Genomic DNA, 17,039 nt, shown 5'->3' on the forward strand with positions numbered 1-17,039 from the left:
ACATTAAGATTAAGATTAAGATATCTTAATTTAGAATACACTTCCTTTTTTTTTTTTTAGACAACAACAGAATTTGCTTAGTTTCTTAGCTTATTTTCTATAAAAAAAAATATACCCTTGTTATATTTTTCTCTCTTTTTTTTTATAACTTTAATGGCAACCGTTTGGAATCAATTATGCATTTTTTTTTTCTACAATGTCAATTTTTTATCTTATTTTTTCATTAAATAATTAGATTCAAATGTATTTTTAATCTCTATAGTCTAATAATTTTTAATTCTCCATTTTAAAATTCAGTTTTTTTTCCTTCAACTTTAAATCTATTCGGATTTTGTTGGTCTCTCTTCACTGTTGCATATGTGACACTGAAGATTAGGATAAAAATATTAATTTTAAGGGCTAATATTATTTTACTCCCTATCATATAGGTGACTTTCGATTTATGCCTCTGTAAAAAATATTTGTAAAAGCAAACTTACCATCGTTAACGCTGTGCCAATTATCTAACAAAATACTCACTTATACCTTGTAACGCAATGTAACCCATAAAATCTCCCGCATGTTCACCAGAAGCCCCGCCAATTTCTATATCAACTGTAACTGGGTAGCGGACACCAGTTTCGTGGGCTTTTTTTACCTTAGTATATAGTGTGGCACCTCTAGTTTTTCTTTTACGTTTTGTATTAACAGAGATTGCAACAGATGTTGTATAGGAGGTGCTTGTCGAATCGGTCATGTCTATCAAGAAACAAACTAACGTTTCAGTGAAAAATAAAATGATCAAGAGAAATTATTTCAGTGAAAAACAAAATGATCGGTGAAAATTATTTTAGTGATATAAATCTCAAACGTGATAAACGAAGGACAAACATACAAGTGATATAAACTATTTCAGTGATATAAACCTCAAACGTAATAACGAAGAACAAACGTACAAGTGATATAAACCATTTTAGTGATATAAACCTCAAATGTGATAAAGAAGAATAAATGTACCTCAAACGATTTTTGGTTGGAATAGAGATGATGTTCCAGTTTTGATGAGAGTGACGATGAAAATCACCTAGTTTTTTTTGAAGAAAATGACGAAATGATGTTAGAGCGTTAGATAGTTAAATTAAAAGTTAGAAACTAGCTAGTTCTATGAAGTATTTCATGCAAAATAAGTGTCATGTTAGTTTTATTAAAAACCGACGTGATAATATTAATTAAAAATACAAAATATAAAAAACACAATAACGTCATATTCTGGGAATTCATTTAAAATTTATATAACGTTGATTTTTTATGAAAACCGAGGGTTTGAATATATCAAATAAAAAATTAATATAAGATTTTAAAAATAATATTTTGAAATTGTTAATGCAAAATATATTACCTCTCAGTTAGAACTTGTAGCCGAGGTAAATACTAATAAAAATAAATAAATAAAAATTAACAAAAATAAAAATGGAATTTGAAAAGGCGCCAAGTTAAAAATACTAATTAAACAATTGAAAAAAAAAACCCTTAATGCAGCAACAAGGTGTCAAAGCGAGCTTCCTTATATTCCCTCCTTTTTCTAAAAAACCGAGGGAAGAGGTTGTTTTTTTAGAGAAAAAAATAAAAATGGCGCTCCCAGTATCTATACCTTTGTTTTTCTATTGTTCGAGGTGTAAGTTTCGTCATAAAAAAACGTTATTTATAGTAGTGAGTACATGAGTGAGGAAACATTCCTTAATACGAAAAAGAATCAGGGATCAACTACTTGGAATGCAATTATGAAAGCTCTCTTTGACCTTAAAGATGTATTTGAATTTAGATTAGAGGATAGGAACTCCTCTTTTTGGTTTTTCAATTGGTCTAGGATAGGAAAATTAGCGGAGCAGGTTCTCTAAGTGGATATCCACAATCTGGAAATGCGATTGAATAATGTTTACTTGGATGTGAATATGAACTTATATTCATTATATACTAATATTTCTTCTAGTTTTTTGTGATAGCATGAAGGCGCTTCCTATTTGTTTGAATTCTCTTGTGCCTGGTCGATTAACTTGAAAAGGCAATTTAGACAGTATGTATACCATTGGGGATAGTTATAATTGATTCAACAAACTTGAATTTGTTCAGAATACAAAAGACAATACATCTTAGAAGTGGGTGGGGCATATTCCCGCTCTTTACATAAGTTCATTCCTACGAGATCAATGCAGTATCATCGAAGTATGCTATAGACAAATCTCTGCCCTAAATGCAATCAAAATGCTGAGACTCTACACTACCTGAGAGACTGTGAATTTGCTACTCGCTTTTGGAATTATATTGGCTTCTTGGACCCACTATCTTCCAATGGGATAGTTTATATGATTGGATTAGACATGGCACCAATGGTGGATCTATCTTTTTGGCTATTTGCTGGTGGTTGTGACGCGCTAGGAACAAATTGTGTCTTGCGAATAAAGTGGTATCTTCCAATACTTTGAAACTCATCATAATGAATTATGCTAATCTGATAGCTAAATGTTTTCTCAAGCATAATTCGTCTCATCTAACGAGAAATATAACATGAAACGCACACAAAATGTTAATGGCAGTAGCCATGGTAATCCCGACGTCTCGGCTTTTGGTGGATTGATTTGAAATGTTGATGGTGCTTGTGTTCACAATTTTGAGAGTAATATTGGTTATTCTAACATCCTTCATGTTGAGCTGATAGAGCTATATCATGATTTGCGTATGGCATGAGAACTTGGCATCAAAGGTCTGGTGTGGTATTCTGACTTTAACTCTGCTATCAAGCTTATCTTAGAATTTGTTAATCTTTGACATCACTATGTCACGATTGTTTACAACATTAAAGAATTTCTCTCTAGGAAATGGAGAGTTTAAATATTTCATATTCTTATGAAGATGAATGTTAGTGTTAATATCTGGCCAAACATGAATCTGATAATAATGATATGTCGTATCGTTCTTTTGCGGAACTTCCTATTAAAATTATCATTCTTCTCCACTTGACATTAATGAAACTTTATTTTCTAGATAAGAATGTGACAAATTATTATTGAATGGAAAAAAAAAAAGAAAAAACAAACATATTTGTGTTTGACAAAATTTACATGAGATTCGTGTAAAAATTAGCCAATCCAAGAGCTTATGAAAAATTCTTCTAAAATTATAACATCAATTATTTAATCATTTATTTTTCTTTCATTCCTTTATAATAATAAATCATATTTTTTGTAAAAAAATAATTTTCCAATCCCATCACACAAAGTGCGCAGTTTGACTTGGTATGTAACAAAACTATTTTACATGTTTTTCGGAAAATTAATATTTGAGAACAATTTCTTCATCAAATGATAACAAAGTTCTTCATTTCTCCAACACCTTATTTTGGAATAGTTTTCTTTCTTTTTGTAAGAAAATGATGTTAAATTTCTTCAAACTATTGTGATTTTCTCATTTAATTTTATAATGTTGAATGCTATTTTGATTTTTTCTTTCTAATTTCTATGAATGTTGATTTGGTTTGGTCTATAGTTATCATGGATCCCTTCAAAGGTCAAGGTGGCATTCAAATGCTTCTAACTGCTGAACAAGAAGCTCAACACATTGTTAACACTGCAAGAAATTGTAAGATTCAATTTTTTCTATTTTTATATAAACGAACGCACAGACACGACACTGATACATCGTTCATAATAATTTAATAAATTAACCAAATGTAATTTAAAAATAAATAAATAAAATATCACAGATTTAAATTTGTACATTTGCGTCAAATGTATAAACAATCTTTTACTTGTTTTTAGTGAGGACTCAAAGATTGAAGCAAGCAAAAGATGAGGCTGAGAAAGAGGCAGCTCAATATAGAACTCACATGGAAGAAGAATATCAAAAGTCAATTTCAGAGGTATTTATAAACATTTAATTTATATGTTATCAAAATTGTAAAATTATTTTACAATATTATCTATAATATTTTTTTAAGTTAATTTTTAAAATATGTAAATAATAAGTTACAATTTTTTTGTTAGACAACTGGGAATTCAGGATCAAATGTAAGAAGGCTTGATCAAGAAACAGATGCTAAGATTAGAACCTTAAAGAAATCAGGTTCAAAGGTTTCAAATGAAGTTGTTGACATGCTACTCAAGCATGTTACAAATATTAAAATGTAATAATTGCCTATAAGGTTAGTATGCTAAATTCTTATCTCTTTCAAATTATTTAATAATTATATGAAGCCTTATTTTTTGTTTTCATCAATAATTTGAGTGTTAAAATCAATCATTATTATGCATAAATTTTTAGAATTTTTATAAAATATCAATGGTCTGAGTTTAATTATCCGAATTACGATTATAATTCTAGAAGACACAATATTGTTATGCCAATGTTTTTAGACATTTTGTAAAATGTCAACGACCTCTACTATTATAAGGCAAAACAATGCAAATGATATAAAAATAAATTAATTATCCAAATTTTTCATAGTTATATGAAACAAGACATTGTTATTCATAAATTTTTTATAAAATAACAATTGCCTTGACTATTAAAAGACAAAACAAATATGTCAAATGATATAAATATAAATTAATCATTCGAATTGTGGTCATAGGAGATGCGATGTTGTTATGTATTGTTCTAGAGTTTTTTTAAAATATCAATTAATAGGAGGCAAAAAGATTTATATAAGATAGGTTAATTATCATAACATGGTTATTTATGTTTGATCTTTTCTTTGAATTTGTAAACGAAGTGGTAATGATTATTAAAAACTCGAACAAACAACAATAAGAATTAGAGTTCAAATTTTGATAATGACATTCAACTTAGCAATATCAATTTTTTTTTTCATATTAGGGTTTGTATTTGATCATTTTACTTGTAATATAATTGATTATATAAGTGGATATGTAGTGTAACACAATTTAGAATGACATTTTTCAAATTAGTCTTTTGTTGATTACTATGTTTAATTGCATATTTATATTTCATGTTTTCTTGATTCAGAAATTGATGAAGACACCAACATAAGAAGTCATCACCTACAATAAAACAAAGAAGATTCATCTCAAGATTATTTGCTATTTAACTTTTGGTTGCAATTGCATAAAGACTTAGCTACAAATTCTTGTCTCCAACAACTATCACTTGTCACATGGAAAACAAAAGCAAATTGATTCTCTCATATTACTTAGTAGTAATATTTTAAATTTTTATGTAATGAAAAATGTTTCAAGAAATATGATTTATTTACTTCAATTTTTATGAAATAATTTTAATGAGAATGCTAAGAATACTCTTGAGCACTAAAAAGTGTAAAGCAACTTTAACATTAACTAATTATCTTTGTAACGCTAAAGGCATGAATTCTCTATCAAAAGTACTGGCACATTGTTGGAAAGGATGTCAAGCAAATGGTGTTGAACATCTTTAATAACAATCACGACCTCTAAGAATTAAACAAAACCTTCATTGCGCTGACCCCGAAATCCCCAAAGGAGTTCGGACCCATTAGCCTTTGTAATGTGATAATGAAGATGGTCACTAAGAAAATTATCAACAAAGTAAAACACATCCTGTTAGAGGTTATAGATGAAGAGCAAAGTGCATTTGTTAAAAGGTAGATTAACCACGGACAATGCGCTTATTGCTTTGAATTCTTCCATTGATGAAAAAGAAGACGAAAGGGAAAAGACGAGTGATGTTTATAAAGCAAGATATGTCAAAAGCTTATGACATAATAGAGTAGGATTTTGTGGAAGGAGCGATGGAGGCTATGGGGTTCCCGGGGTCGATGGTGCAATTAATCAGAAGATGCATATCCTCAGTCTCATATCAAGTCTTAATTAATGGTCAGCCTAACAAGGAATCTTTACTTGAGAAGGAGCTATGTCAAGAGGACACATTCTCTCCTTACCTATTTATTTTGTGTGTAGATATTTTGTTAGGAATGCTCAAAAAAGAAAATTAAGCGAATAACATTCATGGTACCCATGTGCCTAGGAGAGCGCCAGAAATCTCGCACTTGTTTTTTTAAAAATGTCAACTTGTTGTTTGCCCGTGCAAATGCAAAGGAAGTTGAATGTATAATGTCAATGCTAGCGAAATACCAATAGTCTTCAAGGAAGGTGGTCAATTTAGAAAATTTTAAGGCATCATTTAGTCGAAATGTGTGTGAAGAAGCAAAAGAAATGATTCGTAACAGGATGGGTGTTAAGACGGTGATGTCTCACTCGAAGTGCTTGGAATTACCAGTTATTTTTGTCGATCCAAAAAGGAAATTTTTTCTCATGTTATTGATCACGTGTGGAATAAGATAAAAAGGTGGAAGGAAAAATTTCTTTTTAGAGCAGGCAAAGAAGTGCTATTAAGGTGGTGGCTCAAGCCATTATAAGTTACGTCATGAGCTATTTCAAATTACATGAAGGGTGATGCAAAGACATAAAAGCAATGCTAGCAAAATTCTAGTGGAAACTAAATAAGGGGAAAGACATAAAAGCAATGCTAGCAAAATTCTAGTGGAAACTAAATAAGGGGAAAGGAAGATCCATTGGATGAGTTGGGGACATTTGACATAGGATAAAGGTATAGGGGGAATAACATTAAGAGGAATTGAAAATTTCAACATAAGTCTCCTATGAAAACATTTTTTGAGACTCCTCACAGGTGGGTATTTCTTGCTTAATAGAGTATTCAAGACTCAAGAGTCGTTACTATTCCAGAAGCTCAATTCGGGAACCAAAAGTCGGTTTTGCTTCAAGCTATACTTGGAGAAGCATACTTAGCACTAGGAAACTAGTGGAGAATGGATCTAGGTGGAGGATTCAAAATGGGCAGAAAGTGAAGAGACAAATCAAAGAAGCAATAATATAAATGCATTCCATTGAGATTATATTGCAAAGAAATGGTGTAATCCACAACTAAATTCAACAGAGCCTATAGTAAGTCTCTTAAAATAAGCTCTAAATTTATAGTTATACAGAGATAGTACAAAGAAGAAAAAATTTAAATCAAGGCAATAAAATTTATATCAATTTGCCTATAGTCATTCTAGTCTAGCCTTGACATGAAAAGATTGTTACAAAAAGTGCTAGAAATACATCTCAAGAACATGAAAACTCTTTACTAACAAGTTCTAAAAAAATAAAGAGAACCAACCTTGTCGATTTATAACTCGCTTCACATACAACAAAGATTGGTGAGCAGTGTTCTTATGGCAAGTTGGTAGTTTGTGTACATGTGACACAATATCACGGATTCACGATGTCCGATATGATTAGAGAAAATGGACTGTAAAACAACAGATGTAATGGTCTACACGGTATGCTCTATGTGGTGATACTCAAGGTTACGAAGAACAATCCTAGCGAAGATTTTTGCTTCAAGAGGTGCAGTTGCTGCTGCGGCCGCACTGCGTAGAACTCTTGCTGCCCCTGCGTTCTGCATGAGACGGGCATGGTGCACCGCGTGTCGTCCACCGGGAATAGTAAACTGCAATTGAAAGACAAACCATAGAAGGAAGTCAGAATTCAAATGTAGTATAGAACAGCAATTTAAAAAGCAGTTGTGGTCATGTCGCGAATGCAGCCTCAATTGTGGTCGCATCACGGTTTCGACAAAATAAAAACGGTTATGTTATGGTTGAGAGCGCGGTCGCAGACCGTTATTAAAACCCTTGTATATATGAAAACCAAGCATGTTCATGTTGCTAAAGTTACCTGGAGAAGAGCAAATGCTGCACAAGCTTTGAGTATAGATGATGGATTTCGTAGCATAGTAACAAATCTTCCAACTTCGGCGCCACTGAGAAACAGAAGAAAATAAAGAGTAAATATCTTTGAAATTAAAAAATGATGCATGATGCGGGGTTGATAGAACAACTGTGAGAGCTTATAGAAGGAAAGACGAACCTGCATCTAAGATGTCCAGCTTCTTGAATACGAGCACTTTCAGTAACTTGGGCTAGTGCGGCAGGAGCTGACGAAGAAGCAGCAGCTGCAAATGCTTGTTGATTAGAAAACATGCGGACAAATGCTTCGATGTGTTTCAGAGCCATCCTTCTGGCTCCATCCAAGCCAACACTCTTAGAAACACTTTCCGACAAGGTGCCAACTAAAGCAAATTCATCCATTCTGCAAAACACGTTACAGTTTATAAGCTATTTTCAACTTATTTCTATAAACTCTGACTTTATGTTATCTTCTTAAAGAAATAGCTAATACATAAGCACTTATATGATAAATGCTGAGGTTATAAGTGCTTTATTAAGCTATTTATCCAAACAGGGTCTAAAGCTTGCTAAACATTAAGTTTGTCACAAGTATTACCTCCCATCAAACATGTAGGCCAAAGCCAATGCCGCCATAAACCGTGCCATTTTTGACACTGATGAAGAACAGAGATCAACAAGTGCAGCTACTCCACCTTCCTCCACTATTCGTAAAGCATTGCCAGGGTTGAAAGCAAGATTCCATAATGCACCTGCAGCCGTTTCATGAACATCCTGGTAGCAAAAAGTGGTTTGCATTTAATCAGCATTTGATAAGTATAAGAAGAGAAACCCAGAAGAGAATTACTATTAATACAACCCAAAAGAGAAAAAGGGTTGCATGCAGAATACACCAATGTAAGTGCCGACGAAGAACTTATCATACGCCGAAATGTGATATTTTTCAGTGTTGTTATCCATAGACATTAGTCATAAAGAAAATAAATACCTCTGCTTCAGACCGTGCCAATGCAATCAGAGGTGCGACGCCTCCTTCTCGTCCGATGGCAATGCTAATCAAACAAAGACCAACATAAATGAGTCTTAGTATATATGAGCAAAATAAAATCAAAATGTTAAAAGAAATCATTACAAGGATGCATTAGAAGACAACAAAACGGCGTAATTAAAAAACATAAAATAAGTTGATCATTTAGCTTATTTGAGAACTGAGAAATTACACTCGTGCGAAACACCCGTGCTTCAAGTTGAAGCATATAGATCATATGCACTATACTTGTTATGCAAAGACTTACCAAGACACCTCCCACGGTCTAGTGAAGACATCCACTAGTATTAAAGTATATAACTGGTGACATGCTAATTGGTTGTATGAGTTATTTGCATAATATCTCACAGATCAAAGTTCAATCATAGGCTTATTTAACCAAATTTGGAGCAGCATTATGTAGTGGAAATCTGATGAAACTAAAGCACTAGAAGCAATACACTCGAGTAGAAAAGGTTGAGCCTCGGTTATTAGCTATAACCTTCAATCTAGTTGCCAGCCCTCTATCAAACATAGTCCAAAAATTGTCTATTTCCTAATACATTAGTCTTATTATTTTCTGCAAATGATCGTTAGCAGCTGAGATGCCAACATAGTTGCAATGCCAGTAGTCTATAATGATACCTTAGCGTGCCAATAGTTTTCCAAAAGAATCAAAACAATAAGAATGCAAAAATGCAAATGAAAATCACATCAATTAATTTGAGAAATGATTAAATTGTCAAACTTTTTTTTGTTTTTATGATGGAAAAATAACCCATTTCAATTGCATAATATCCTAACATTATTAAAAAGAGTTGCAGGTTCATTATGAGAAAGAGTTGCACATGTTGTTTTAGGAATAGACAGAAGACAAGGAAAATGTCTAGGTAACAGACGAAGATAGCTCAAATTGACATAATGAAGAGAAGGATTACAAGTAGGCCTTATACCCTTCTTGAGTACAATAGGAAGATCTGGAGTAGGATTCACTTAGACTGGGGCATCACTATCGTGTGTACTCGGAGGCAAGGAGAGGAAGCGGTAAAGTGTTTGACATAGACTATAGACTCGCATGTTGAAGAATTTAAAAGAAAGGTCCAGACTCAAAGAAGACCATGTTAGACGAGACTAGATAGCTTCGCAAACTAAGGGAGTGGCAATGATAACCCTTCTAAGATCATGTATAACCTAGAAACACACATTTTGAGAGATTGAAGTGACAATCTATTCGGACCATGAGCATGATTATGAACAAAACAAGTAGACCCAAAAAATCTGGGGTTTCAAAGAATGTAGAGGTTGATGGAGAAATAACACTAAGAGGTTGATGAGGAAATAACATTGACTGAAGTACTTGGCCATCAATACACAGGTAGGCATCCGGTTTATGAAATAACAAGCAGAAAGAGCAACATCCCCCAAAAAAATGAAAAGTAACTGCCGTGAATTAGTAAGGTATGAGTTGTTTCAATGAGAACAAGATGTTTGATTGAGGAATGTCATGTGAAGCCATAAATATTTGAAATAAGCTAAGTATTAAGGTACATTATTGACACGCAAAGTACAAAAGGGAGCACCAAACTGTATTTTTATACAACAGCAACCAAGCCCCAGTAAGTGGGGTCAGCTACATGGAGAACCCTGCCATGTGTTTTTTTTTATCTCGAGACAATTGTTGAAAGATGGAGAACAATTCAGACCTATTTTTCATCAGAAATAACCAAGTACGTTGTGAGTAGTCATCAATAAATATAACAAAGTGCTTGAACCCCAAATTTGACTCGGTACGACTAGGACCTCATGCGTCAAAAATGATCCAAAACAACAGAGAATTAGCTTGATTATAGACAAGATTAAGGAATGAATTACGAGTATGTTTCACGAGTTGACAAGACTCGCAAGAGAGTGGATAGCTTAGACAAACTTGACACCAACCTTTGTAATTTTGCAAGGCTAGGGTGACCCAATTGAGCGTGTACTAGAAGGTGGGAATCTATGGTTGTGCATATATGGGAGTAGTTATAGAGAATGGAAAGGTCATTAGACTCACACCTGACACCAATCATTCGAGTTGAACTCTGATCATGTAGAAATGTATAATCTTTAGTGATAGAGAAAATGCAATCAAGAGTGAGTTAATCGGCCTATGGAAAGCTAATTAAACACAGTACCAAGAATATATAGGAAAGAGACAACAGATAAAGAGGAAAGAAGATTGACAGCAACTACCCCTTTGGAATGTGTTTGGGAACCATTTGCTAAGGTAACTATTGGTAATAACTAGAATATATGATTTGATAAGGTAATAACAGATAAAGAGGATAATGATTTGCTACCGAAGATGTGATCGGTGGCACTGAAATAGAGAACCCAAGAACCAATTGAAGAAGATATGGAGAGGCTGCTAACAGAATATGAGGTTGGATGCTGCTTAGACCACATCAAAATATGGGGTCAACGAGAACCAACCGAGGGCTGGCGTTCATCAAACTACAGAAAAATTAGCGTGAGTTAATTGGATCGTGTTGGTAAAAGTGGAAAAGACAACTAACAGAAAATAGATATATCAGCACCGTACAAACAGTTGGAGACAAATCAGCACAGTGGGTCAAAAAGGTACCAAAATAAGGGGAGGCAGACGGCGGCGGCTTTTGCCGAGAAAAGATTTATCTCAGGACAGTGGGTCTACCGGTAAACATGATTTTAGGATTGCCTCTCTTTAGGCTAGATAGTTGATACCGTGTTGAATAAGAGGGGAAAAAAGGCGTGTGGTGAACCTGTATGTTTAACTACACAACGAAGCCCGTTTTATATAGGCTTAATGTAATAAATACAAATAAATAAAGTAAAAGTACAAAGATGCTAACCATATTTTCAACAATTACAAATATTGGAATTAATGAGAAAGAAATATAATTTTCCCATTGACTTGTCTACACCAATAGCTCATCATATATGAAAGTGTTCTAATAGAATGTCCCAAGGATAAGGATTCACAAGAGCGATATTGTTGGAATAAACGGAACTGTAAAAGGTACCTATTGGTTTCAGAAACTGACAGTCCCCATAGAGCACCAGCAGCCCTCTCTTGCAGCCCAGGAGAAGCATTAGAACAAGATTGGGCAAGAGCAACCTACATAAACCACAATGCAAAAGCATAAAATAATGAACATTTTAGTCTCTCCAAAGTTAAATGCTATTGTAAACAAATTACATGAAATTCATAAAAAGATTTATTTTCTATGGGGCACAAAACATACCAAAGCTTGAACTCCACCAGCTGCTGCAATGGCTTCTCGATTTCGATCGTCAAATGACAAATTCCAAAGTGCACCGGCAGCTTCTTGCCTAAAGAAATATGACAATATGTCAAATCAACATGGGAACGAATGTAATTACAGGAAAATGAATTGTTTTATGCTTTTATAAAATCTCTCACAAAAACTTAAAACCACGGCCTAGGAAAAATATATTTAAATTTATTTGGAAACAAAATGTATGCAAAGAATTCATGCATGCAAATGTGCAAAGCAACCAGGACTACATATAGTTTGAGATAAATCATTTTACTTTCCTATGCCTCGCCAACTAACAAAATATCCTACTTTTAATTTAAGAAACACACTTGTAAAGAACTAATAGAAGATTACCTGACACCCTCATGGGGAGAACGTGTAAGTTGAACGAGAGCCTCAAGAGCACCTGCTTCTTGTCCGACAGCAGCATTATTGCTGTTGCTATCTCCATGAGCAGCTAAATTAGCCATTGCACGAGCAGCCTAGTGTTTAAAAGAAATGATGTTACACCAACTCAGAATTAAATTCCCACACTTTATAGTTACACACGCGCACACAACTGAATAATGTAGCTATGAAATCATAATGCATAGAAAAGAAACAATAAAAGCACATTATCATCATTATCCCAAATCACAGATAAGGTCTGCATGCTATCCCAAATGCACATATGACAATCGACCAGAATAGGCCAAAATGCTGATCACATTTTCGTCAAAAATGAAATGACATATTGACAACAATCCCTTTTCTCTCAATATACACATGATAAGAAAAACTAATACCTTCACAATGGCAGACATTATAAACCTAATCAAGTAGCTTCAAAGATTTTAGTAACTAAATAGATGATACCCAAATTATAGAGAGTATTAATACCTGCTCTTGCACTCCCTCGTATTTACAATTACGAGCAAGCATCACTAGAGCATGTACCCCTCCTGCCAGTGCAACCTCTGTACTACACTTGTCATCCGCAGCCAAATTAGCCAATGCACCAGCTGCACGTTCCTGATAAGAAGAAAAAAATCATGTAAAACGGATACTTCTATTACTTAACATAGGAAACAACAAAAATGCACTTAAACACACTCATAGTCATAAAACAAAAGAAACTTACTAAAACTCCATCTCCGGTAGAGGACCACTTGAATATAAGATCCACTAAAGCTTGTACTCCACCAGCTTCAGCAATGGCACCCTATGATGGAAGACATTTCAGCTTATACTTCAAATCTTATACATTAAATTTCCAAAAGAAAAATCAAATCAGATGCAAAATCTAACCTTGTGCTCCTCTCCAACAGAGAGGTTCCATAATCCTCCAGCAGCCTCTTCAGCCACAAGTTTGTTCATTGACCTAGCCAAACTAGCGAGGATCTCAATCCCACCCTCTTCTGCAACCGCCTTGGCCACATTGGCATTCACGGACAAATTTGCAATAGCCTGCAAATGTAGAAGGTTACAAGGATAAATACACAGACAGACACCAGTCAATTCAGCTTTTTCTTTGGTCAGATTCTAAGAAAAACATTCAAACACATTCAACAGTAGACAAAAACTGCACAATGGTTATGGAATTAAAAGGTATTAGCTATCGAGAGCTATATAGTACCGGCCCTTCGGATCGAACATAGTTACGTTCAATTATTCCATTTGTTAAAAAATAATTATCAGTATTGAAGTGTCGGTGTCTGGTGTCTATGCTTCATAGATCAAGACTCGAGAGTACTTCAACAAACAAGTATCAGTTTTTCCAATAATGCATATAAGTGAAACTTATTAGAAATGGTCAGATGGACCAGACACGAACAATTTGGAAAGGGAGAATACCTTAGCTGCCTCAGACTGAAGCCCTTCCCTGTAAGATTTCGCAAGGCCAAGAAGGAGGCGAATGCCACCATCTCGCATTACTGCTTCAGCCCTTCCACAATCGATGCTAGCATTCTCATCATCAATTACAACAAAAGTTGCAAGACCTGTGGCTGCCCTCTCCTGAACATCCTCTTGAGAACTCTGCATTAGACTAAGCAAGAGCGACGCACCTTGTTCAACCCAGAAATTATCGAGACCTCCCTGTTGAGGGCTTTCAGCGGAACGCAAAAGTATATGTGATAGCATCCATTCAAGCCATGGTATAATTTCATCAAGACCCTTATCATTATTACTCTTTGATGTCTTCCAGTTCAAAAACACATTCTTCCCTCTATTTGTATTATCGAAAAACAAAGAAGCCAGTCCTTTAAAAATGTCCGTGGATAGGGAAATCAACAACTTGTTTTTATATTTACTAGCAGAAAAGCTAGTCTCTTCTTCAAAGTTAGGACAGTTCAAAGCAATCAAAACCCTCAAATTTGTTGATGAGGATAACAATCTAGAAACAGCAGAGGGACCAATATCGGTTCTTGAAACATCTAATCCAATCAGATTAGGAAGCTTATGCCAAAGATGTGAAACCGTACTCCACTTCATACTTGGTGTCCCCGCAACAGAAAGGAAACGAACGGATTGCACATTTCCCAATGCAAGCTCATCAACACTCAGGCAGTCGATGAACCCGATATCAGTCAGCTTAGGACAATAGTTAGCCAACGCATTAATAGCATCAGCATTTACATCCCTAATGCCTGAGAGCCTAAGTTTATTCAAATTAGGACAGCAATGAGCTATTGATTTTATAGCATCACTAGTGACTTTATCACAAAAATCCGGTCCAAGCATAAGACTCTCAAGTAACTCATGCCGAGCAGCAACGACAGCAAGAGTTGCATCAGTCATCTTCCTACAACTGTCCCCGCTTATTTCACGCAAGTTCTTCGCTCGAAGATGAAGCAGCACATCAGCAGACTCCGCCCCGCGAAACCTAAGCTTCTGCAGATGCACACATCTAGAAGCAAGTGAAGATGCAACATTGGCATCAAACTTATGCGAACGAAGATCCAAAGAACTCCACAAACACGGAGAGTTTCCGAGAACCCTCCATGTCTTACAAGTTGCTGATAAACTAGCCCGGTCTCGATAACTCAGACACGACAGTAACTGAATTACTGTATCATCAGGTAAGCTCCTCCAATCAACAACTCCTCCCGGCTCCAAATCAGCGACCGCGTCTTCCACACCAGGGAAACTCGAAACCACATTCCCTTTTCCTTTCCTTGCCACTTTCCTCCTCACTCTCCGGCTCATATTTCAACAAACTCACACCAAAATCAGCACACCTACACCTTCAAAATCAAAACCACAAATCTCAATACCACTGAAACAAATTCACAAACACAACAACTTCAAATTAACCAATCAAAAAACACAATTCAAACCATCTACATATAACTACCCTCTCACCCTAAAAAACCCTAGTCCTACATCAAAAATCAATCAAAACGCAACACCAATAAATACTACTATAAATCAAGAACAAAAACAACCCAATTCCAAACACAATAAAACAAACAAAACCCATAATTTACATCAAGGTAAACAGCACATAAAAAAAATTAAAAATTTGATTTTTATTCTCAAACCTGTGAGTTCAAGCTATGTGATTGAAAACATCAAATCAGATGCATTCAAAGGGAGTGAAAAACGAAGGCAATTGAATAGGGTATATAGGTAGATGAACAAAAATTGATAATTGAACCTAGACCCTAAAAAGGGTCAAGGTGATGAATGGAAGAGTATCGATGCAAGGAGTGAAAGGGGTAAGGGATGATTGAGAAGAGGAAGGTGATTGAGAGAAGGGGAATGTAGCAAAGAGACGACGAGAGAGAGGGAATTAGAGCATTAGGGGTGAAATGCGGAAGAATGGGGATGGGGAAAGAGAGAACAACAAGCCTATATTGAAACTACAGCTCATAATAAATTCACCACTTTGCATCTCTATATATATTTTGGCAAAAAGATTAGAAAAAACTTTTTTTTTATATATTGATTATAATTTAGATTAACTTTTTAAGAGTCGAGTCCATGGAAGATCGTTTGAGGTTTTTCGGTTGATTTACGATATCGGATGATAGATAGATAAATATATTTTCTATATATAGATTGAGGTTGATCTGTGATAAGTAAGTTATCGATGATTTTTTTAGTTCAGGTGTTTTTAGAGAAGATGGTCTGAGATATTTCGGTTGATCTATGACATGCGATGATAGATATATTTATTGTCTATATTTGGATTGAGGTTGGTGCGTGATGCGTAAGTTAACGATGATTTTTTTCGTTCAGATGTTTTTAGAGAAGATAGTATGAGATATTTCGATTGATCTATGACATGCGATGATAGGTATATTTATTATTTATATTTAGATTGAGGTTGATGCATGATGTGTAAGTTAACGATGAAGTATGAAGTCTGAAGTTTTACGTGAGGAGAATTAATCACAAGTTTTACATGAGTGGATATAGAATAGAGGAAATTAAGTCTAAAGTTTCTCACATGCAAATAAGGTAGATGCATGAGCGAACGAATGTCAGAAATGTGAGATTTTTGATATGCAATACTTATAGCTCGCATATGTAATCCAATTTTAAGAATTTTTATTTTTTTGGGTTGCATTTGATGTGCGAGCTAAGTTTATAAGTTAAATTATGCGATATGCATCGTATATGCAATGACACAACAATTTAAGGGTTTTATCGCAATTTGAGTATAAAAAATATCGTCTAAGATCATTTGCTAGATCTATATGATTTATATATTTTCCATATATAGTGAGATTAATGTGTGTGTTCGATTAGAGTATTATCCTCCTTAGCTTAATTTCGTTTAAATTTTGATATAATGAGGCCTAGGACCCCCATCTTGTTATCAAGGCATCTGATATGTTCAATTTACAAACCCTAAATATGATTAGTGTATGTATGAATGTGTTTGTAATCATGTGAATATGAGTAATAGTTTATATCTCAAGTATCTGTTAATTGTTGGAAATTAGTGTGGAAAAGATTAAACTAGATTAAGGCCACTTTAAGAGGAGAATAATCAAGTTTGATG

General features: G+C 34.4%; 2 protein-coding genes across 3 annotated transcripts; one reads left to right on the forward strand and one right to left on the reverse strand.

Annotated features, from left to right (window-relative positions):
* Positions 1-3,521: 3,521 nt before the first annotated feature.
* LOC131611142 (V-type proton ATPase subunit G1-like) lies at positions 3,522-5,157 on the forward strand. The gene is made up of 4 exons (XM_058883247.1): positions 3,522-3,615; positions 3,795-3,895; positions 4,020-4,177; positions 5,002-5,157. The coding sequence occupies exons 1-3, from the start codon at positions 3,528-3,530 to the stop codon at positions 4,161-4,163; spliced, it is 333 nt and encodes a 110-aa protein (XP_058739230.1). The 5' UTR covers positions 3,522-3,527; the 3' UTR covers positions 4,164-4,177; positions 5,002-5,157.
* Positions 5,158-6,919: 1,762 nt separating this feature from the next.
* LOC131608768 (protein ARABIDILLO 1-like) lies at positions 6,920-15,908 on the reverse strand. Of its 2 annotated transcripts, none has more exons than XM_058880301.1 (13): positions 15,571-15,908; positions 13,883-15,273; positions 13,337-13,495; positions 13,170-13,250; positions 12,929-13,060; positions 12,404-12,531; positions 12,014-12,101; positions 11,792-11,886; positions 8,712-8,775; positions 8,322-8,497; positions 7,905-8,126; positions 7,713-7,797; positions 6,920-7,485 (listed from the first exon to the last, which is right to left on the reverse strand). In XM_058880301.1, the coding sequence occupies exons 2-13, from the start codon at positions 15,233-15,235 to the stop codon at positions 7,309-7,311; spliced, it is 2,760 nt and encodes a 919-aa protein (XP_058736284.1). In that variant the 5' UTR covers positions 15,236-15,273; positions 15,571-15,908; the 3' UTR covers positions 6,920-7,308. The 2 variants fall into 2 exon arrangements, with proteins under 2 accessions (XP_058736284.1, XP_058736285.1); XM_058880302.1 differs by having other exon boundaries at positions 13,883-15,305.
* Between the last annotated feature and the right edge of the window lie 1,131 nt (positions 15,909-17,039).

Source organism: Vicia villosa, linkage group LG6 (genome assembly GCF_029867415.1).
Source record: "Vicia villosa cultivar HV-30 ecotype Madison, WI linkage group LG6, Vvil1.0, whole genome shotgun sequence".
Taxonomy (NCBI): Eukaryota; Viridiplantae; Streptophyta; class Magnoliopsida; order Fabales; family Fabaceae; genus Vicia; species Vicia villosa.

Bases quoted from the DNA above. Each gene is read 5' to 3' on its own strand.
- LOC131608768 (XM_058880301.1), bottom strand. From the start codon at position 15,235: ATGAGCCGGAGAGTGAGGAGGAAAGTGGCAAGGAAAGGAAAAGGGAAT. The intron at 13,061-13,169 runs GTAAGTTTCTTT...TCTTCTTATCAG, and splicing joins CTACCGGAGATGGAGTTTTA to GAACGTGCAGCTGGTGCATT. The intron at 8,776-11,791 runs GTACCTTTTACA...TTGTTTGATTAG, and splicing joins TCAGTTTCTGAAACCAATAG to CATTGCCATCGGACGAGAAG.
- LOC131611142 (XM_058883247.1), top strand. From the start codon at position 3,528: ATGGATCCCTTCAAAGGTCAAGGTGGCATTCAAATGCTTCTAACTGCT. The intron at 3,616-3,794 runs GTAAGATTCAAT...ACTTGTTTTTAG, and splicing joins TGTTAACACTGCAAGAAATT to TGAGGACTCAAAGATTGAAG. The intron at 3,896-4,019 runs GTATTTATAAAC...TTTTTTTGTTAG, and splicing joins ATCAAAAGTCAATTTCAGAG to ACAACTGGGAATTCAGGATC.